Here is a 22,802-nt window from a genome sequence, read left to right on the forward strand (position 1 = left end):
TCTGTCTGACGTATTGTACTCAGCATAGTGCTCTCCAGGTTCACCTGTGTTGTTGCAAATAGCAGTATTTCCTTCCTTTTATGGCTGGATAGGGTTCCATTGAAAATCTACACCACATTTTTGTTATCTGTTTGTTCCTTGATGAACACTTGACTATTGTAAATGATGCTTTAATGAACATGGGAGTGCAGATATTTCTTTGACAAAGTGATTTTGTTTCCTTTGGATATATACCCAGGAGTGGAATTGCTGGATCATATGATAGCTCGCAGTCGTGTGAAAATGTTAGCTCTATTTTTAATTTTTTGAGCAAGCTTTTTACTGTTTTCTCTGTTTTCTGTAGTGACTGTACCAATTTACAGTCCCACCAACTGTACACAAGGCTTCTCTTTTCTCCACCATCTCACCAGCACTTATTATCTCTTGTCTTTCTGACAAGTTCTCTTGATGACAGTTATTCTAACAGGCCTGAGGTGATATCTCATTGTGGTTTGATTTTCATTTCCCTACCAATCAGCATCTTTTCATGGACCTGTTGGCCTTTCATATATCTTCTTTGGAAAAATGTCTCTTCAGGTCCTTTGCCCATTTTTAAACTTGAGTTATTATTATTATTGTTGTTACTTTGGTGATTGAATCATATAAGTTCTTTATATATTTTGGAAATTGACTCCATATCAGAACATGATTTGCAAGTATTTTCTCCCTTTCCATAAGTCACCTTTTCATTCTGTTGATGGTTTTCTTTGCTGTGCAAAAGCTTTCTAGTTTGGTGTAATTCATCTTGTTTATTTTTTGTTGTTATGGGTTATGTCATACCCAAAAAATCACTGCCAAAACCCATGTCAAAGAGCTTTTTTCCAGGCCAGTTTTTAAAAACTGTATTATATGGATAACTGCCAGAGAGAAGTAAATTTTCTGGACCTTGGGTGTTAAGTTTAATTATTTTCATTATAATTTTATTTGAAGTTTATGAACATAAAACCATCAGCTCTTATTCTTTGCTTTTATACAAACTGTAAAGACAACACACACAAATTAAGTGTTAACAAAACATTAAAAACTATGAAATGTGAGTTGATAACATACATGTAATATGAGAAATAATACTGTCTGCTGAAACTTGCAGTTTGTATGTAATTCTCTGTTTCAGCATGTACTGTTTTGAGTTTGACAGTTTGAGTTTGACAGGCCTGCACTTAATTTTTCTGTCATTTTTCTCCATTTGAACTTACATGAACTGTTTGTTCCTATGTCCCTGGCTACATCATGTAAGTATTAGGTCAACCTCTGCTCCTGTATTCCTTTCATTTTAGCCAGAGATCATAAAGTATATCCACCTGATGCGAAGAGCTAGCTCATTGGAAAAGACCCTGATGCTGGGAAGGATTGAGGGCAGAGGGAGAAGGGGGCGACAGAGGATGAAATGGTTAGATGGCATTGCTGATTCAATGGATGTTAGTTTGAGCAAACTCTGGGAGATAGTGAAGGACAGGGAAGCCTGGCATGCTGCAGTCCATGGGGTCACAGAGCGGGACACGACTTATCAACTAGCCTTAAGGGCCTTATCCGGATGATCCAGAGTTTGGTCATTTATTTTAGATCATCATTCCAAAATGCATAACTTAGAAAGCTCCAAGACTTCCTTTGGTAGTCCAGTAGTTAAGAACCTGCCTGCCAATGCAGGGGACCTGGGGGGTTAGATCCCTGGTCTAGGAAGATTCCAGATGCCGTGGGGCAGCTAGGCCCATGTGCCACAGCTACTGAGCTCACACACTCTGGAGCGCACGTGACGTACCTAGAGCATATCCCCACTGGCCGCAACCAGAGAAAACCCAGGCGCAGCAATGAAGACCCAGACAGCTTTAAATGAAAATAAATAAAAGAAATCTACAGTTGTAGTCCTTCAGGATTATCCATCACTGCTGCCAGCGGGCCCAACAGCACCACCTCTCAAAAGAGGAAAAAACCAGAAGTGTCACCAGGGCCTGGTGGAGGCCCTGGGGATCTGTTGGGGCATGTGGTGAATATTTCACTCCTTGGGTCCTGAAATGCCTGAATGTGAAAACAGAGGCGCAGGAGCGAAGCCACTTTGGGAAGATCATGATGGAGAAAGTGCTTCAGGTGTGCTTGTTAAACCAGCAGGATGTGCGTGCAGCTGCTGGCGTCCTGCACTGCTCACCTAAGAAGGGCGGAAGGTCTTGTTTATAGCCTTGCACGTTAAATTGTTCAATTCGCATGTCATAGAGAGAAACATGAACCCGGGGCATCGTAAGATACTGCTGGTAGTGCCCAAGTATATTTTTGTGATTTCAGATATTTACACATAGTTCTTTCTTAAAGTGAGGCACACTATCAGTAGACCAAGGAGAATTTTTGATTCCCTGAAATGTTGGACTTATTGTGTCTGTTCTTGTATAAAATTTTGCTTTATAACAGTAGAATATTTAACATGAGATCCCGGTGGCTCACATGGTAAAAAGAATCTGCCTGCAATGCAGGACACCTAGGTTTGGTCTCTGGATTGTGAAGATCCCCTAGAGAAGGAAATGGCAACACATTCCAGTATTCTTGCCTGGAAAATCCCAGGCCCAGAGGAGCCTGGTAGGCTACAGTCCATGGGGTCACAGAGTCAGACTTGGCTGAGTGACTAACACTATATTCTTGACATATTTCTTTTTTAAATTTTATTGATTTACAGTGTTGATTTATGATGTTGTGTCAGTTTCCATACACATATATACATTCTCTCCCATTTTTCTCCACCATGGTTTGTCACAGGATACTGAATATCGTTCCCTGTGCTATACAGTAAGGACCTCATTGTTTATCCATTCTATATATAATAGTTTGCCTTTGCTAATCCCAAACTCCTGTATCTTCTCTCCCCTAACCCCACTCCCCCTTGGCAACCACAAGCCTGTTGTCTTTATCTGTGAGTCTGTTATTGTTTCATAGATATGTTGATTTGTATTGTATTTTAGATTCCACATATAAGTGATATCATATGGCATTTGTCTTTCTCTTTCTGACTTAGTTCACTTAGTATGATAATTTTTAGGTACCAGTGGTCAGAAGACCTAAATAGACCTTTCTCCAAAGAAGATATACAGATGGCCAATAGATGGATGAAAAGATGCTCAACATCACATTAAGAGAAATGCAAATCATAACTACAGTGAGGTATCACCTCACATCAGACAGAATGGCCATCATTAAAAAGTCTACAATATGCAAATGCTGGAGAGGATGTAGAGGAAAGGGAACCCTCTTCCACTGTTGATGGAAATGTAAATTGGTGCAGTCACTGTGGAAAAGAGTTTGGAGGTTCCTCAAAAAACCTAAAAATAGAGCTGCCTTATGATTCAGCAGTCCCATTCCTGGGCGTATACTCAGATGAAACTATCATTTGAAAAGATATATGCACCCCTATGTTTACTGCAGCACTATTTACATTAGCCAAGACATGGAAACAACCAAAGTGTACATGGACAGATCAATGGGTAAAGAAGACGTGGTTTGTATACACAGTGGAATATTACTCAGCCATCAAAAAGAGTGAAATCATGCCACTTAGATTTTAAGTGCACAATACGGTATTGTTAACTGTAACTGTGATGCTGTACAGCAGATCTCTAGAACTTACTCATCTTGCATCAGTGAAACTGTATACTTCTTGAATAACAACTCCCCATTTCCTCCCTTGCTGGAACAAGGGAGGAAATGGGGAGTAGGACCACTTATACTATTGAGTAGCAGCAACTATCATTTGTACTGTTGAACAGCAGTAACTACCATTCAACTCTCTGCTTCTATGAGTCTGAGAGTTTTAGATGCCTTGCACATGTAGAGTCATAGAGGATACTGTCCTCCTGTGACTGGTTTATCTCACTTAGTATCATGTCCTTAAGGCTCATTCATGTTTTTGGACATGGCATGTTTCCTTCTTTCTTTAAGGTGGAAAAATATCCCAGGTGCCCTTTATATGGACACTAAACACACTGTCCTGTCTTTCGGTCCCATCCAGTCTGGCCGAACTCTCTTTCCTCTCATGCTAATTCTCAAATGCCTTCATGGTCCCCATCAATGGGGGACATAAAGGGAATGAAAGGGGGTTTCAGGACCCAAGAAGGGACTGAGGCCTGAGCGGAAACTTCCTGGGCTTTGAATCCCACAGTTGTAGGGCGCCTGCCTGTTGCCTCCTAGCTGTCTCCAGAGGGTCATTGCTGCACCTAATTGTTAATTTTCCATGGGCCATATTATATATAACTTGGCTCTCGGAGGTTTTTCCATCACTTTCCCCTCTCTTTAGTAAGACCTATATTGTGAAAAATAGGCTTCGTTTCCCTTGTCCATTCATTTTTAACTTTGCCCATTGGACTTGGCCCTGCCAGCCCACCCAGCCACCCCAGTGGGCCCCACCTCCTATGTGTTCTGTCTCCAGCCTCACAGAAGGCCTCCTGGCCGTGGATGGCCCTGGTTTCTCTGAAAGCCTGAGCACAGAGGGCTTGGGCAGAAGGCAACCTATGTTTTGTGAGATTTCTAAGGCCTATGGTTTGTAAGCCCCCTGAAATTCTATCCAGGATACTAACTGAATTTTTCTAATCTGCAACCTCAGTACTCATAGATCCCACATTTTCTATGTGGTAAGTTAAATGGTAATTGAGGTTTGCAAATTTTTACATAATTTATGCTGGTTTCCTTCCAGTGGCCTGTGAGCTCAAACTTAAATACAGCTTCGATGTAGTGGCTTCTTCCTGTTTAGAGAGCTGGCATAATATTTTGTCTTCTGGGCTCAAATAACCATGCAATTACTCTGTAATCATATAGTAATTAGCATGTGCTATGTGCATTTATTACATAATTATATTCCTGGAGGATCGCATGGCAATTATACTTACATTCAGCATATCATTTTATATACTATATAATAAACAAGTATATAATTTGCTGCTTTTTTCTTTTATCCTAATTTCAGTTTACCAGCCAGGAGCTGGAAACTTGTTCTCCTGTTGCCTTGTTTAGACCCAGGCAGGCAGGTGTCTGAGCTCCTTTGGCCTCACTCAGTACCTCCTAATTATACCTCTGAGACAATGCTAGGAGCTTGTGTGCAGCCTCGGGCTCCTAGCCTCTGTGCCCCTGATGCTTCCTCATTGTCACAAACTCATTAAGTTATTAGCTTCAAAACACAGAGCTGAGGAGAGCTGCCAGGCCTGCCAGGTGGTGAGAGGCCAGGTCTCCGTGCAAGCAGAGGACCTGTGCAAGCTGCCCCGGCACCCAGCCCTGTGGTCACCTGCCTCTCTCTCCTTTCCGCAGTGGAGCACATCTCGAAAGGGAACAACTGCCTGGACGCTGCCAAGGCCTGCAACCTGGACGATACCTGCAAGAAGTACCGGTCGGCCTACATCACCCCGTGCACCACCAGCATGTCCAATGACGTCTGCAACCGGCGCAAGTGCCACAAGGCCCTCCGGCAGTTCTTCGACAAGGTCCCGGCCAAGCACAGCTATGGGATGCTCTTCTGTTCCTGCCGGGACATCGCCTGCACTGAGCGGAGGCGGCAGACCATCGTGCCCGTGTGCTCCTACGAGGAGAGGGAGAAACCCAACTGCTTGAACTTGCAGGACTCCTGCAAGACCAATTACATCTGCAGGTAAGTGAGCTGGCAGCTGCGTGATGAATGAGGTGGCGGAGAGAACCTTTTCGCGGCTTCAGTGGCCCGGTTTCTGTTTTCTCAATTTATGCGTGGGGTGGGAGAGGGGAGTGGTTGGGATGGATGGGGCCAAAACTGACCTCTGCCTCCAGTACAAGGTCCTTCAGAAACTGGTCAGGCATCAGGCTCTTGCACTCAGGAAGGTTTCCATCTTTAATGTGAGAATGAGGGAATGAGGGAAATAGGACTGTGCTCAGTAAGTTTGGAGAGTCACCTGAGGTCAGGTGAGCTTGAAGACACGTGCCCTCACTACTAGAACTGAGATCTGCCAGGGGTCCAAAAGGGGGATGAGGGCTAATAGAAATATAGGGGCTCTTTGCATCAAGATCACAAAGCTGGAAGACAGCAGCAAGAGGGTGGAGCTGTGTCCAGCCCTGAAGAGAACTTCCAGAATGCCTAGGTCTGTTCTGGGCCATTTAATCATCAACCTGTCTGAGAATAGATACTTTCCATGCTTCTGGATCTTAGCCCCGATCAGAGACCTGGCAGAGTCTGGGCTGTGTTGCCGAAAACAGGCACTTGCTTTTCCTTTTTGGCCATGTATTAATTTATTTTAATGTTTCGGGGACTCCATGAATATATTCTATATATATATATATATTTTTTTTTTTTTTTCAGAGCAAAAAAGCTGTAGAGAATTAAGTAGAAAGAAAGGAAAGGTTTCTTTTCTTTCTGTTCTCACTTGCTCCCAGCCGTCACTGTCGACAATTTGATGTGTGTCCTTCCAGAACTTCGGGTTGAATTCATTGCTGATGGAAGCCGGTAGATTTTGATTAGCAGAGGCTCGAGTCTTCGCAGCCTGAGGCAATGCCGGTGCTGCACTCAGAGCACAGGGTGGATGTCAGGTTAGAGATGCAGATGGGGGCATCGTCGGTCAGCGCCTGTACTCTGCCCCCGGGACAGAGTCAGGAGTCTTCAAATACGGTCGCTGACAAAATCCCACGCACTTGATGAATTTCACGGGCGGACAAGTAGGTGAAGGTGTGACTCTATGCTTGTTTTCTTGTAAGTTTCCCCTTTCTCAGGAGCAGAAGGCAGAGAAGAATCTGTCTGATTAGTTGGGAGGATTCTGGTGAGGGGAAGTTCTGGTCGGTTTAAGTTTTCTTCTGATAGACTGGAGTCCCATTCTTTCCTTAGACTAGCTCTAATAGTGACCAAAGGAAAATAGAAGTGCTCGTTAATCATAGAACCCCCCTCGTGCTGAAGACTTTCTGGAAGTAGTGTCTCCATTTTTTTTCCAAGACGGAAATTATATGAGGAAGAACTCAAATGACTGAGCTCGTTGTGGGAGAAGTCAGGTGTTCAGGCAGTGAGGCCCTTCCTCACCTGTCACCCCTGTTTCAGTGAGACCCTCCTAGCTAAGCGCTGCGAGCAGGGATGGCTGTATTCTAAGGGTCCTGAGGAAGAGGCAGGGCCTCCTTGCAGCCATAACCTGGGGAAACCAATCATCCCGGGACTCTGAGAACTCTCTAGTGCTAAGTCACTTCAGTCCTTTCTGACTCTTTGTGACCCCCATGGACTGCAGCCCGCCAGGCCCCTCTGTCCATGGGATTCTCCAGGCAAGAATACTGGAATGGGTTGCCAGGCCCTCCTTCAGGGGATCTTCCCCACCCAGGGATCGAACACACGTCTCTTATGTCCCCTGCATTGGCAGGCAAGTTCTTTACCACTGAGTGCTATGAGGGGCCAGACCAAGGGAGAAACTGCGGAGCTTCCTCTCGGATTAGAATGCCAGGGATCTGAAAATCTAAAAATTATCACCTGAAGACCCTGCACCCGAATCCCATGTCCCTGGTCCCCTTCGGTCTTTGGTTTGAGCAGAAGGAATCCTTTTGCTAAGAGCAGGACTTTCCAGGGTTTTCCTTGGCTGGAAGCCAGCTACAGCCATCCGTGTCTCTGCAGGAAACATTACCTTTTCACTGATGGTTCAAGCCAGGAGGCCTGGAGATGGGAGGCTGCTATAAGCGGGGAATGGAGCAGTGAGTCAGCCCTCTGTCCACTGGGCTACGGCTGGGAGGAGGGAGAGAGCATGGTGATGGAGCCTTCCCTCCTCTTCTAGCAAGTTGTGTCTTGCACGAGAGGTCCAGAGGGGGTTCCTGATACCCCCTCTGCAGCCTGAAAGCCTATTCTGAGGGTTCGTTTGCATCACTTGGCCTGCCCTATGAAAAGAGAGACTCTTTGGAGGGTTGGTGAGAACTAGTCAAATCAGATTGCTTCCCTGCTAAGCTGCAGTGAGAAACAGCAAGAAGTTTGGGAACTTGCGAGTGTTCCGAGGAGGAGGAAGGAAGAATCTGTAGGTAAGGGGATGGTTTGGGTGCTGTTTAGGGACCAGGTTGGCTCCAGGGACCATGTGTGTTGTGGCAGCCCTGGTGGCATGGAGTGACTTCAGCTGATGGAGTGACAAGGAACAGGGGACAGCTGGACAGCCCTCACCTAAGGACTGACTGTGCCTGGTCACTCCGAAGGTCGGGCTGTGGTGACAGCAGCCACCACTGGACTGGAAGTGACAACCAGAAGCCGCTTTTGTGTGTCTGCCGTGTTTCTGGCTCTGGGCTGTTTGGGAGTCTAGATCCTAGACTGTCGGGGGCCCTACCAGGGGAAATTGGCCTCAGTGTGATTGATGGGTTTTATACCCTGTCTTGAGTCCTCTCTAGGAAGGTGATTCAGTGACTTCCCCTGGTGTTACCTGTCGTTATTTAGGCTGGAATTTCTTTCCCTAGCTGAGCCTGGACTTATTACTCATGATTACCCCCTCCCTGTCGCATGTGGTAAATGTAATTTAAGCTGCTAGGTAGGCTGGCAGTGTTTTCTTTCATCAGGTTTTATTAATCTTGTCTTTAATTTTATGCCTTTTATTGCATCCCTGCTCGATCCATCTCGGTGAAGCCATTGTAGTTACTACTACCCACAGCAGCAGCTGGAGCTTTGGCGGAGGGGGATTCCTGTTAAAGTAGCTACAATGTTAAAGTAGCTCTGACCTAGATCCACTGGAGGAAGGGAGGTACCCCCAGTGGGATGGCGAAAGGCCCAATGTGAGGATCCCCAAAGGGAAGGGATGACAAGAGGGGAAATCACTTCCTAAAAAGCATATTCTTTGAAAGCTTGCCTTTCAAATGCTCCATTGCCATCTCAACATCAGCCATTATCAAAGAGCTGCTGAAGCTCATTAAAACTTCCCTGCACTTAATGTTTTCCAACTCGAAGCACACAGGTTTCCTTCCCCAGGGATCAGCAGCGCCTCTGCACAAAACCTGTCTCTCCGGCCTTACGCCTTCAAACAGAGCAGATGCAACTTCAGCGTTGCCTTTTGACTTTATTTGCCTTTACTGCCTTCCCCTTTTAGAGAAGCCGACAGGTTTTTTTCCTCTTGGAGCGGCAATGGAGAGGCGAGAGCTTGAGTGTTTAGTCCTCCTAAGCTTGTCTGCAGAAAAGCAAACTGGGAGGCAGTAGCAGGAAGGGGGTGATGAAATGTAACAGCCTCCAGGTCTTACCCTGAAGCGCAGTATCTCCCTTGCCAGTTTTCTCTGGTTGTCTTCCTTAGTGCCTGGAAGAATGTCAGGACTGGGTTTGATCCTAAAGGGAGCCGATTCCTTTATCCTTGATGCACCTGGTTATATGTACAAAATTTAAACTGGCAACTCTCCTCCTTCCCCCCAAACTCTGACATACTAAGTAAGCTCAGCACTTGGACCCTGGCTCAGTTCAGCTCAGTCGCTCAGTCGTGTCCGACTCTGCGACCCCACGGACTACAGCACGCCAGGCCTCCCTGTCCATCACTAACTCCCGGAATTTACTCAAATTCATGTCCATTGAGTCGGTGATGCCATCCAACCATCTCATCCTCTGGCGTCCCCTTCTCCTCATGCCTTCAGTCTTTCCCAGCATCAGGGTCTTTTCAAATGAGTCAGTGCTTCACATCAGGTGGCCAGAGTATTGGAGCTTCAGCTTCAGCATCAATCCTTCCAGTGAATATTCAGGACTGATTTCCTTTAAGATGGACTGGTTGGATATCCTTGCAGTCCAAGGGACTCTCAAGAGTCTTCTCCAACACCACAGTTCAAAAGCATCAATTCTTTGGCACTCAGCTTTCTTTAGAGTCCAACTCTCACATCCATACATGACTACTGGAAAAACCATAGCTTTGGCTAGATGGACCTTTGTTAATAAAGTAATGTCTCTGCTTTTTAATATGCTGTCTAGGTTGGTCATAACTTTTCTTCCAAGGAGCAAGCGTCTTTTAATTTCATGGCTGCAGCCACCATCTGCAGTGATTTGAGAGCCCCCCAAAATAAAGTCTGTCACTGTTTCCAGTGTTTCCCCGTCTACTTGCCATGAAGTGATGGGACCAGATGCCATGATCTTAGTTTTCTGAATGTTGAGTTTTAAGCCAACTTTTCCACTCTTCTCTTCCACTTTCATCAAGAGGCTCTTTAGTTCTTCTTCGCTTTCTCCCATAAGGATGGTGTCATCTGCATGTCTGAGGTTATTGGGTGCTACAAACAAATATGTTCATAGCTCTTTAATTTTTCTAATTAATCACTCAGGCACCTTCACTGTTCTTCATTATCAAAAGGACTAGTATCTTCCTCTTGAGCAAGCCCCCTCCTGTTTTCATCTACGAATTATAGACTTATGTGCCAGAACTTGTTCTGCTTCCAAAGAGGGAAGCCGGAGGCAAAGAGGGAGCCGGAGGCTACTGACCAGCACTCCTGACTTGTGACTCTTGCAGCCGCCTCATGGTGTCGCTGTTGCGAGCAGCCTGGACTATGCTTGGTGGTTTGGTGGCTGTGCCCTTCTTGGTTATTCTGCACCTGCAGCTCAGGTGCCACATCCTTGGGTGCAGACTAACAACTCTTAGTTCCTACTCAGTCTGCACCCACTATTTCCCAAAACGTGACATTTTGCCCTGGGGGCTGGGTCCTAGGGGATTCCCATCAGATCCAGCCCTGCAGCTTGAACACAGCATCTCAGACTCTCCCTTGACTGGCAGTGCATCCTAGGTGGGATTGAGTGTTGTAGTTAACATTTTCCTTCTTTTCTTGAAGTTTTATTGTGTTCAGTTCAGTTCAGTCACTCAGTCGTGTCCACCTCTTTACGACCCCATGGACTGCAGCACGCCAGGCCTCCCTGTCCATCACCAACTCCCAGAGTTTACCCAAACCCGTGTCCATTGAGTCGGTGATGCCATCCAGCCATGTCATCCTCTGTCGTCCCCTTCTCTTCCTGCCCTCAATCTTTCCCAGGATCAGGGTCTTTTCAAATGAGTCAGCTCTTCGCATCAGGTGGCAAAAGTATTGGAGTTTCAGCTTCAGCATCAGTCCTTCCAATGAACACCCAGGACTGATCTCCTTTAGGATGGACTGGTTGAATCCCCCTGCAGTCCAAGGGACTCTCAAGAGTCTTCTCCAACACCACAGTTCAAAAGCATCAATTCTTTAGCACTCAGCTTTCTTTATAGTCCAACTCTCACATCCATACATGACCACTGGAAAAACCATAGCCTTGACTAGACGGACCTTGGTCGCCAAAGTAATGTCTCTGCTTTTGAATATGCTGTCTAGGTTGGTCATAACTTTCCTTCCAAGGAGTAAGCGTCTTTTAATTTCATGGCTGCAATCACCATCTGCAGTGGTTTTGGAGCCCAGAAAAATAAAGTCAGCCACTGTTTCTACTGTTTCCCTATCTATTTGCCATTAAGTGATGGGACCAGATGCCATGATCTTAGTTTTCTGAATGTTGAGCTTTAAGCCAACTTTTTCACTCTTCCTGTTTTACTTTCATCAAGAGGCTCTTTAGTTCTTCTTCACTTTCTACCATAAGAACACTTAATATGAAATCTACTCTCTTAACAGGTTGTTAAGTGTGCAATATGGAATTGTCTACAGGCAAAATATTGTACAGTAGAACTCTAGAACTTACTCATCTTGCATAATTGAACTTTTGTTCCCACTAATCAGAAACTATCTGCTTCTGCTCCCCCTAGTTCCTGGCAGCAGACAGTTCTGTTCTCTGCTTCTGTGAGTTTGATGATTTTAGGTACCTCATGTAAAGTGAAATGATGCAGTATTTGTCCTTCTGTGACTGTTTTATTTCACTTAACATAATGCCTTTCAGGTTCATCCATATTGTTTCATATTGCTTTTTTAAGGCTTAAACAGTGCTTGGTCAAGGGTATCGCATACCTTTTCAACAGATTCTGATAATATTGAATTTTAAAAGGAAAGGGATTGGGACCCTCTGTCTCCAAGGCTTTCTCGTCCACACCTACTCCAGGATTGACTTGCTTCTCTGCCAATGCAGGGGCTTTCTAGGGGGCGCTAGTGGTAAAGAAAGCATCGACCAATGCAGGAGACATAAAAGACGTAGGTTCAATCCCTGTGTTGGGGAAGTCCCCAGGAGGAGCGCATGGCAGTCCACTCCAGTATTCTTGCCTGGAGAGTCCCATGGACAGAGGAGCCTGGTGGGGTCACAAAGAGTCATTGGGTCACAAACAGTTGGACATGACTGAAGCGACTTAACATATACACACACTGCCAGTGCAGGAGACTGGTTTTCGATCCCTGGGTTGGAAAGATCTCCTGGAGAAGGAAATGGCAACCCACCCCAGTATTCTTGCCTAGGAAATCCCATGGACAGAGGAGCCTGGCAGGCTATACAGTCCATGGAGTTGCAAAAGTGTCAGGCACAACTTAGCAACTAAACAAAACCGACTCAGTACCCAGGCTCTGCCTCCCCATAGTTGCTAAGAATGGTAGCTTTGACCAAGTGACCAAGCATATACGGATTTACTTTCCCCGGAACTAAGGATCCTATAATTGTATCCTGGAGGCCTGGTTGTGTTGTGTTTTGTTTTGCTTTTTTAGCAGAACCATGAAGGTCTGCTTTGGTACAGCTCCAGAGGAACAGCATATGTAACTTTCAAAATTCTGCCCTAGCCAACACCGCATTTTCCACACTGAGGCTGACCCTGTTATACGTAGAGGAAATATGTTGTTGTTAATGTGTTAACTGGACAACTGGGGAAGCATGTTACAAGACCATGCAGTGAATTTCTTCTCCAGTGACTTACTTGGTCTGACAGTGTTAATATATCTTTAAAAGAGGAGAATGTATTTCCTTTGCTTGGAATCAAAGCTCTTTTGCATAGTAAACTGCGACTTTTAAAGAGCAAGGACATCCTCCGCTCTTTGGGTTACCTTCCTGAGTTGAAAACTAGATTCGACATCACGCGATCTCCGGGCTTGTGTTGACATGTGGCAAGCGCACGAGAAAATGGCTCAGAGGATAATTAATGCCTAAAACTAGAAGGGGAGATTAATTTGGCACTTAATTTTATTTTACGCTGATTCATTCACAAATGGAAATCAGCAATTAGACAATGCAGACTTTTGAACCATGGAAAGAAAGGTTCAGGAATATGACAAAACACAAGTAAAACATTTTCCAGTTCATTTGAGCAGTTTTCATTTCAAATGATTACATGGGTGTCTTTAGCGATGCAGGGTGGGATGGTTCATTTTTTAAGGTGCCCCACCTGCCTGAACTGCCTGCCACCCAGTCCGGGCTGGAGCCCCCCGGGACTCCCATGGGGTCGGGGAAAGCTCCTGTATGTGTAGAGATTCATCAAGCAGAGAGTAGGGCTGTCTCCCCCCAGCATCTGCTGAATGGTGGGGAGGAGCGCACTTCCTGGTGGATCTTCCAGATCTCTACCCCCGAGCCAGCGCATCCACTTGGCACCAGCTAAGCAGGGTCTGAGCCTGCCATGTCCCTGTCTCACAGGGGTAACCTGAGCTGTGAATCAAGCGGAAACCCACTACAACTTTCTCCGTCTTGTCGCCTCCTATCTCTCTTCTTATCTCAACTTTGGCAGAGGCGGGTGTGAAGCCATTTGTCTGTTCCTGCTGGAGCCTGTTGTTGAAAAATGCCTGTCCAGATATACTCAGCTTTCTGGCTTTCCCCAGCCAGGCCCTCCCTGCGCCTGCGCAGCGCAGGGGCTCCGCTTCCTTCCCCCCACCCAAGATAAGAGGTGCTTATCTTGTCATCTCACCATCAAAGAGTGGGCTTCCCCCACTGAAACCTGTTGGGAAAATCCCAGTCACAGACTTTAGCCTTGTTTGGCTCGTGTGCCCATCCCTGGACCAGCCAGAGGGCCCATGTCCTCTGGCCCAGTGGAAGCCACCGTTGGCAGTGTCTACAGCAAGAGGGAGGGGAGAGTACCAGCCTCAGGGAAATGAAATGGGGTTCACAGTGCACGCTTCCACCCACCTGGAAGTGCCCATACAGCCAGGCACTCAGAGATGAAGGCGCAGGCCTTCTAATGATCTCAGAGTCCAGCATGAACTGTCCCCTTGCCCTTGCCTGTCTGGCCTCTTCTCTGGCTCCCCTGTCTCTGCTTCATCTGTTTCAGACACTCTGGTCCCTTTGCTGGTCTTCGAATGCACCATGCGTGTTCACCTCTAGCCTTTGGTCCAGCTGTTGTCTCTGCTGGCCCACTCTTTCCCCAGATGCTTCCAGACAAACTCCATCACCTCCAAGTCTCCTTAAATCTCCTTTTAATGTGTTCACACTGGTCACCTTATTTAACATGTAAGTCCTTGCCCACTCCCCTAATCAGCTTCTAACATACTATATAATTTATTTATTTGTTTTGATTATCGTTTGCCTCTTTTGTCCACTATAATGTAACTTCCCCAGTTAGGGTTCTTGAACTGTGATATATCCCAAGTGCCTAAAACTGTGCCTGAACAGTATTCTACACTTAGTATTTGCTGAATGAATAAATGAGTGAATCAGTGTAAAACTTGAGGGAAGGTCCGAGAAGGGGGTTGGATATAGGGATAGATTTGAGGATCATCAACATAGAAGTCATGAGGGTGTAAATATGATAGAATTTATTCCCCAGAGAAAGTGGGTGAGAGGAGAAATAGGCCAAAGACTGAACCTGTGGAACACCAGGTTTATGGTAAAAAGTATCTGTAAAGGCAATGGCACCCCACTCCAGTACTCTTGCCTGGAAAATCCCATGGATGGAGGAGCCTGGTGGGCCGCAGTCCGTGGGGTCACAAAGAGTCGGACACGACTGATCGACTTCACTTTGACTTTTCACTTTCATGCGTTGGAGAAGGAAATGGCAACCCATTCCAGTGTTCTTGCCTGGAGAATCCCAGGGATGGGGGAGCCTCGTGGGCTGCCGTCTATGGGGTCGCACAGAGTCAGATACTACTGAAGCGACTTAGCAGCAGCAGCAGCAAAGGCCTTACGGAGGCAGGAAGTTGGAGAGTTGGAGAATCCACAAAAGACCTCAGCAGAGCTGAGGGAGATCAGGTTCTTAGGAATAAAAGTGGGGTGAGCCTTGTTGTGTCATTCAAAGGTATAGAGGGTGGAAGAGGAGAATTCAGAATGGATTTAGCATACAGGAAATCTACCTGCCCATCTATCCATCCATACCTATATCTCTCCCTTCCTCCAGTTACCCATCCATCCATCCCTCGTCTATCCATCCATCCTCTTATCCGTCTGTCTGTCCATCCGTCCATCCATCCAGCTGGTCTGCAGTTACTGTGCCAGGAGTAAAGACCTGGTTTCTCACCAGCCAAACAAAAAAGAAGACAGCTGCAAATACAGTTATTTCAGCCTGGTGTGGGAGTCTGTGGTCAGGAAGACGCAAAGTGCTACGGGAGGGCAGAGATAAGAATAGCCGACTGGGCCTTGGCCTGGGTGGGGGTCAGCAAAACCTCCTGGAGAAGCTGCCTTCTGAATAGGGCTGAAAGGATGAGCGGCATGGAGGAGACCAGCGGTGGTAGAAACGGGATAGAGGCCCAGGGCTGTGGATTTGAGGAAGACGTGGGAGCAACAACCCATTTGCTGGGTTTTAATGATGAGAGGCACTGGTCTCTGTGATCCCAGCCCACATGGAGGAGCTGGATATCAGCCTGGTCTCGCTCACTCCGAAACCTGTTTTCTGTCATTCTTTCCAAACGATTGTCTTTCACGACAAGAATGTAATGTTCTTACATCGTTCAGCCTTACTACCTTTCGTTCCAGACAGGCAGAATGATCATCCCGGCCAGCCTCTGGATCTCGACGCTCTTTATGGCTCAGTAACTAAGACAGCATCGGTTTTAAAGACAGTTTTCACAGAGCTTAGGACATAATGTTCATCACAGCCCCTTAGCATCATTCGAAACATTAAAAAAAAAATAAAAAGCGCTCCTCAGGTAATACATGTTCATTAAGTTCTTACTTTATCTAATTTCCTTTTGAGCACTCATTGCTTATTGTAGAGTGGTTTCTCTGTGACAGCTTACTGATGGCAAAAGTTGTTTCTACAAATAGGAAAAAAATCTTTCCAGACCACACTGATTTTCTTAGTATTAACTCAACTGCTTACTCAGGCGCATTCACTGAGCGCAGTCTGTCTGACCTGAGGGTCCCAGCTGTGTAAGTCACGTGACTGTTACCCAGGAGTTCCCACTCACCTGGTTGCCTGGGCTCCCTCCATAACTCCTTGCTGAACTGTCGCCGGAGTTTAGAGTCCTTGACCCTCACCTTGCCCTGGGCAGCAGATACCAAGGACTTGGCTGTGTATCTCAGGGGAGATAAACTCTCTGCTGTCACAGAGTGACAGCCGGCTCTAAACAGTCCATGGTTTTGTCCCCAAGTTGGGGTCATCCAAGTGCTGGTCTTCCTACGTATGTTCTCCTTGCCCTCTGGCCAGTTCATGAATCATAGGAAGACCTCCATGCTGTGGCTTGCGTCTTGAATAAAGTGCGGATAAAACAGGCGGTGGGTGAAAAGTGATGAAACGGAGGTGGGTGGGGGACTTGCAGGGAGCTCTGGGACCCTAGATTTCAGCCCATTTTGTCGAAGATCCCAGTTGGTCCCCTCTGCTGCTTCGTGCAGATTGTTGCTCTTCCAAGGGGACTCTTCTGCTCTGCCCGGTGACCTTTTCAGGTAGTAGGGCCCATGAAGTTCTCAGACAGCATCACCTAGCTCCCCTCTTAAGTCTAGACCTAAATCCAACATACAGATTTTGGAGTCTCTCTCTCTCTCTTTTTTTTTTTTCTGTTCTTTCAGAAGGGGATGCTTTCATTTCATACCCTTCTTTTTTTCACATGTGTTTTATCCACGGAGCAAACAATTGGGGGGAAGAGAGGTCCTAGTAGTCCCAGAGGGCTTCCCCCTTATCCAGACCAACAGCCTTTGGGGTCCATGGGTACCCATTCTGGCAGGCATACTGGGCCCTTAAGCTGAGGCTGTTCCCTCCCATCCCAGCCTCCACAGGACACTCGACTTCTTTTGATCATGCGCAGTTTGTTGCTGACAGTGGTTCCCTTAGCCTGTGACCCAGAGCCATCTCATTTTGTGCAGGAAAGTCTGCCCCACACCCCGCCCTGCACCAGGTGGCTGTCACGTTGACTAGTGCCTGGCTCTCACACCCAGACTTGGAGTCCCACTCCACCCAAGAACACCCCGGATCCCCACTCAGGCACTGTCCCAGCTTAGACATCCTGCAGTCACGTTGGCATTTGCATTTCTACGAGGCATTTCCGGCTCAGTGAATGGGAAATTGCTCTGTGATTTCCGAAAGCAATTAATTATGCAGAAAATGTTGCATCAAAAAAAAAAAAAAAACCAAGCATTTAAAACAACCATCAATGTGAAAAGTGCCACCAAGCTGGAGTTGGGCCTTTCTTCCCTCTTCAGTAAGCTGTCAGTGTGTTTGTGAGTGAGGCGGCCCTGGGCTCTCATCTGGGTTCTGCTGGTTCAAGGACATGAACAGCTCATGGCCTCAGTTTTGCATCTATAAATGGAGGTAATGACTCCATCTTCACAGGGCAGCCATAAGGGTTAAATGCAATATCTAGGCAAAGGCGTTAGCACAGAGCCTGCCACCTAACAGAGCAAACATTCAATAAATCTTTTTTCCTTTCTCCCTCCCTCACGCTTTCCACACATTTTGATCATAGAGGACAAAGGAAGTGTAAGATTCCAAATGCAACATTTCCCACCCCATCCCTGCTCCATCAGCAGACGGAGACCTTTAAAGTAGGATTTGTGGGTGGAAAGGGTAGATTTTTACTGCTTTACACTTTTATGCACCCACAGCATTAAGCAGCACGCGGAAATTCCAACACTGTTACATGAAGCTGTGCTGCTAAGCTTCGTATTGATACATCACCATCTTTTCAGTTGGTACCATTAGGGAAAAGTGGGAGGCGGAGGTGGGGGTTGACAGAGTCCAGAGGTGTTTGGAGCATGCGTCATCTCAAGAACGCTTCTGTCTATAAGAGAGAATTATCACCATACAAAGATACCCACTGAGATGTGGATGGAGCTGGCCACGAGTTTGTTGGGCCTGGAGTCCTAGATTCACTATTGTTTAAACTGAATGGGCAGTGGGGGTGCCCCTGGCAGCCTCTCCGGGCACGTGCTGCTTCAGTGACCCAGAGTAACCATGAATAAAGTGTCCTTAGAGGTGCTTGTGTCTGAGTCAGGGATGTGAGGCACCCAGCAAAGGGCAGTCACTGACTCAGGGCCGCTGAATCCGACCCTTCGTCTCATCTGCGTGGTTCTGTGCCATGATTCATCTGATCCTCCTGTCAGGAAGCAAGCTCCTGCCAGGCGCAGGATGGCTCGTGCAAGACTCAGGGGCTCAGAATCCGCAGAGCAGGGGCATTACTGCAGGAACGTGTGGGTGACAGCGATGATGATGGAGGTGATGACAAAGAGGGTGACATTTATGTGACATTTGCAGTGCGCCAGGCACTGTGCTGGGCACTCCACCACCCTGGAAGTGGGGGCTGACATCCTCCTCCCTGGTCCACAGAGGAGGGGGCGCGGTCTTGAGCAGCTTTTGCAGTTTTCCAAGTGGTGTCACTGGAACCAGAGCCCAGGTGGTCCAAGGGGCTGCAAAGCCAGAGTTCTGTCCGCTGTCTGCCCGTTTCTGGTGCAATGCGTGTGTCTCCTGAAAACCACCCGCTCGGGGTATGTGGAGTCGGATATTACAGGTGATTTTGTTTCTAACTCTTTATTCATTTTAAAGCAAAAATTTTAAATAAGAGACCTTGGGATCTTGATAAGGCATAAATGCCCCCTCATTAAACATTTTGGATTGGCCAAAATGTTCGTTCAGTTTTGCATACAATGTTACGGGGGATGGGGGAGGTGGAAGTGGAAGAATCCCTGAAAGAACTTTTTGGCCAACCCAATGATTCACTTCTCATTAGGACAGTGGTTTTCAAACTTTTGGTTTCAGAACTCCTTTATATTCTTAAAATCACTGAGGATCCCAAAGGGCTTTTGGAGTCAAAGCTGGAAAAGTGTTTATGCATTTATTACTTCATTTAAAAATAGGACCAAGATACCCATTACAGGTTACCATGAATAACAGAACATAGTTTTATTTTTTAAAAATCCTTACATTTTTCCAAAACAAAACAAAACAAAAATTCAGGGAGAAGCGTGACATCGTTTTACACTTTCAGAAATCTAGTGTCTGACCAGAGGACTGCTAAGTCACTTCAGTTGTGTCCGACTCTGTGTGACCCCATAGACGGCAGCCCACCAGGCTCCCCCGTCCCTGGGATTCTCCAGGCAAGAACACTGGAGTGGGCTGCCATTTCCTTCTCCAATGCATGAAAGTGAAAAGTGAAAGTGAAGTCGCTCAGTCGTGTCCCAGTCCTAGCGACCCCATGGACTGCAGCCTACCAAGCTCCTCCATCCATGGGATTTTCCAGGCAAGAGTACTGGAATGGGGTGCCATTGCCTTCTCCTCTTGCCTTACTAGATCAGAGGACACGTGGATTCTTATATCTGCTATGGCATTCAGGCGGTTTCAGTATTGCATGTCACCTCTGGCCTCTGGAAAAACTCCACAGTACTCTCGTGAGGACATGAGATTGAGAAGGATAAACCAAGACTTAGCGTGGCTGGGAAAATAGTTCTGACTCAAGAACACCTAAAAGGCTCTCTGAGATTGCCAGGTTCCCAGACTTCACTTTGAGAACTGCTGCACTAAGATCAGAATCGTCTTGGGCTGGAAGACGTGTGCCCACAAGCGTCCATGTGGTCTCCTGGAACTGAGACAGTCTGAGTGTGTGTGTGGCCGCCTCGTGTCCAGCCTGTTCACTCCAGCAGGTCAGGATGGTGAGGCTGGAGGAGGTGACTGGGAGCCGCTGACACAGCCCTTCCAGGTGGAAGTGGGTACCAGTAACCAGGAAGCTGCTAAACTTCCCATCGGCTGCCACTCCGGGGCTGTGTGGCAGTGAGGGAGTCTGGCCCAGCTTGGTTTCCTGCCCTGGGAGATGCCTTCCCGACAGACAGCACCTCCCTTCTGGTTTCTAGTGCAACAAAGCTTTTTAGTGTCGTATTCAGCGCAGTCAGGCAGAACTCTGGACTGACGTGTAAAAATACATTGTGTCCAAGACTCAGTGGTGCTTTTTTCTCCGGGAAGGGCTTGGTCAGAGTGTTCCCAGTAACCGTCTGGTCCTTGCAATATGTGGACTGTGGACCATGTCAGAGGCAACCCTTCTCTGCTTTCTGCTCCATCATCATTTGCTGTGGGGGAAACTAAAGGATTGTAATGGAATCAGGCCCGAGATAACCCTTAGAATAAGAGATGCTGGGAAACTGGCAGTTTGAGAGTCCTGTGAGCACCTAGACATTCCTATTAGATGGTTAGCTGGCTCCATATAACAGCTTTAAACTTCTTAGAACGGGGGTCTGGGGAGATGTTCACTCCAGCAAAGGATCCTGACATTGTCTTGTGGGAAAACCTTTCTGTGGAAATAGACCAAAGCAAATGGGAAATGCCTCTTCCATGTTCCAAGTTCAAAAATTCGAGATGAAGCATTTTTAACTACAAAGATGGTTTGAGAAAGCTGACTTTCTGCTCAAGCCTTCCAGCAGGTGGTTGGTTCCTTCAGTGGCTCAGCAGGGCTGGGGTGCCCGGTGCTTTGTGGGGCCCAGAACGTTCCCAGTGATGCTGATGCTGATCTGGGGCCCACACTTGGAAAGACACTGTCTCAAGGAATGTTGCTACAGGAACCTGGTAGGCTACAGTCCATGGGGTCACAAAGAGTCAGACGCGACTCAACAACTGAACAAAAATAAGGAAGGTTGACCAGGTGATAGCCAAGGCTAATGGGCCTCACCCTGCTTTCGGGGTCTGCTAGCTGAGGACAAGAAGGAGTGGGCAGCCACATGGGCCCTGTGGGGCACTGAGACTTAGGAGGGGCCCTAGAAGAGGCCAGCACACTGTGGCTGAAGTGTGGACTGTTAGCCCAGATTTGGGGGGTGGTGCATAGGAGGAGACAACAGCTGGGCAGTTTCTGTGCTGCCCTAAGTTGGGCTCTATCTGGATGGCTGTGGGACCCACTGTGGAGGACTCTAAGGTCTTCTCAGGCCATAACTGAGCCATGGGTGGTTCAGAGGATGCTGAACCATGGCCAAGGTGAATCTATTTAGTTCCCACCTGAACCAGTCCAACAGCAGGGCAGAACCCTGGCGCGTTGATTGTGCAGAGGAAGTAGACAGTCTGGTCATCCATAGGCTGAGCTTGGCCTGAGACTAGAATTCATTTGGCTGAGTTATGCCAGAAAAAAAGGAAAGCAAAGCCGAGTGTTTTAAGACAATTATCTGAATAGAAATCTTCCTTCTAAAATGCCCTTCGGAGCACTCTTCAGCATGAATGATTCACATGAAGAAAGCTGACATGCATATTCTGCTCTTCTTGTTGCTTTTTCCAAGTGGAAGTGTCTCTGGTTGTCAGGAGGGAACTCGGATGGGCTGTGCCTTTGGAGGAGCTGTGACATAGGTTACTCAACCACACATGGATGTTCAAGATTCAAAAGTGCTACGATTCCATGAGCATGATCACCGTGAACCTTGACTTGTTCAAATAAATAAGCAGGCTGTCTCCCTGCCGCTAGCTCATTGCTGGTCATAGGGCAGGTGCGGCTGGTGGGGGACCAGATGCAGTGTGCCAGCGGGGCTGCATCTCCATCTCTGTCCCTGTTCCACCAGGGCCACACCTCACACGCAGCATCTCGTGTTGTAGGTGCTTAGTGACTGTGGTCCTTGGGAAGTGGGTGTCTTTGTTGAACCCAGTGCAGCCTGTGCCAGCCACTGTGCCAGGCGCTAGGTGATCAGCACCCTTGGTCTTGGGCACCTAGATGCCGAGGTGCCTTTGTTAGTCTGTTAGTCAGATGCTGGGGTTCTGTCTAGGCTGTTCCCCAGCATCCCTAGGCTTAGAGAAAGCAGGAAGGGCTGTTTTCTGGATTTATAAGAGGTGCCACTAAACACTGCCTGTCCGTGGGACTCTGTCTCAGGCCCCTTGGGAGAGCATCCTCTTGAGGGAGCCAGGCTTAGTGTCCTCGTCCACCTGGGAGTGGAGGGTGCTGGCCTCAGGTGCCTCCAGAACCCAGCTGATGTTGTGACTCTCCTAGGCTGGGGGTCCTGGAGAACGCGATTGCTTCCTCTCTACCTGTCCCTTCACTTAACTCACCTGCCCTGTTACCTGCCCCTCAGGATTGAGACTGGAGACACAGAGCCGGCCTTGAAAGCCCTTTGGTAGTAGTAATGGCTGCACTCATATCCGGTCCTTCGTGAAGTGCTGAACTCGGTGCCAGGCACTGGATTCTGGGCCTTAATCCTCCCACAGCCCTGCTGCCAAGCGCTTGTATTTCACACTCAGGGAGCTGCAGGGACAAAACGCAGCAGGGGCTCTTGGGATTGGAACCATGGTCTGACTTCAGGACTCACGCACACCCTTTTACACTATACCCAACACCCACCAGTGCCAGGGAGGGCCCACATGTGTGTCTGCTCTGCTGGGCGAGGCACCCAAAGAGGGTCCCAGCCAGACCAGTCCCTGTCTCCTGTCTCCAGACTCAGGAGTGGCCTCTGTAGCCAGAAAAGGGTGTTTAGGGAGCTGCTCTCTTCTCCCTGTGGATCTGGGGAGCCCCACGTATTGCACCCCTCCCTTGATGAGGATGACCGTCTTTACCGCCTGGGGAGGTGAGATGCTCAGCGAGGGCCCACCTGGGCCAGGATGACTTCTCCACATGGCTGTGTCCTCAGAATGCAT

General features: G+C 47.5%; 1 protein-coding gene across 2 annotated transcripts in view; it reads left to right on the forward strand.

The window, feature by feature from the left end:
• The window catches only part of GFRA1 (GDNF family receptor alpha 1), a 231,521-nt gene that overhangs the window by 154,854 nt on the left and 53,865 nt on the right, over positions 1-22,802 (forward strand). For both annotated transcript variants that reach the window (XM_010859290.1, XM_010859291.1), the window contains one exon: positions 5,317-5,653. In XM_010859290.1, coding sequence (XP_010857592.1) covers positions 5,317-5,653 — 337 coding nt within the window. The remainder of the gene's footprint in view (positions 1-5,316; positions 5,654-22,802) is intronic.

The sequence above is a fragment of the Bison bison genome, unplaced genomic scaffold (genome assembly GCF_000754665.1).
Source record: "Bison bison bison isolate TAMUID 2011002044 unplaced genomic scaffold, Bison_UMD1.0 scf7180017864456, whole genome shotgun sequence".
In the NCBI taxonomy this organism is placed as follows: domain Eukaryota; kingdom Metazoa; phylum Chordata; class Mammalia; order Artiodactyla; family Bovidae; genus Bison; species Bison bison.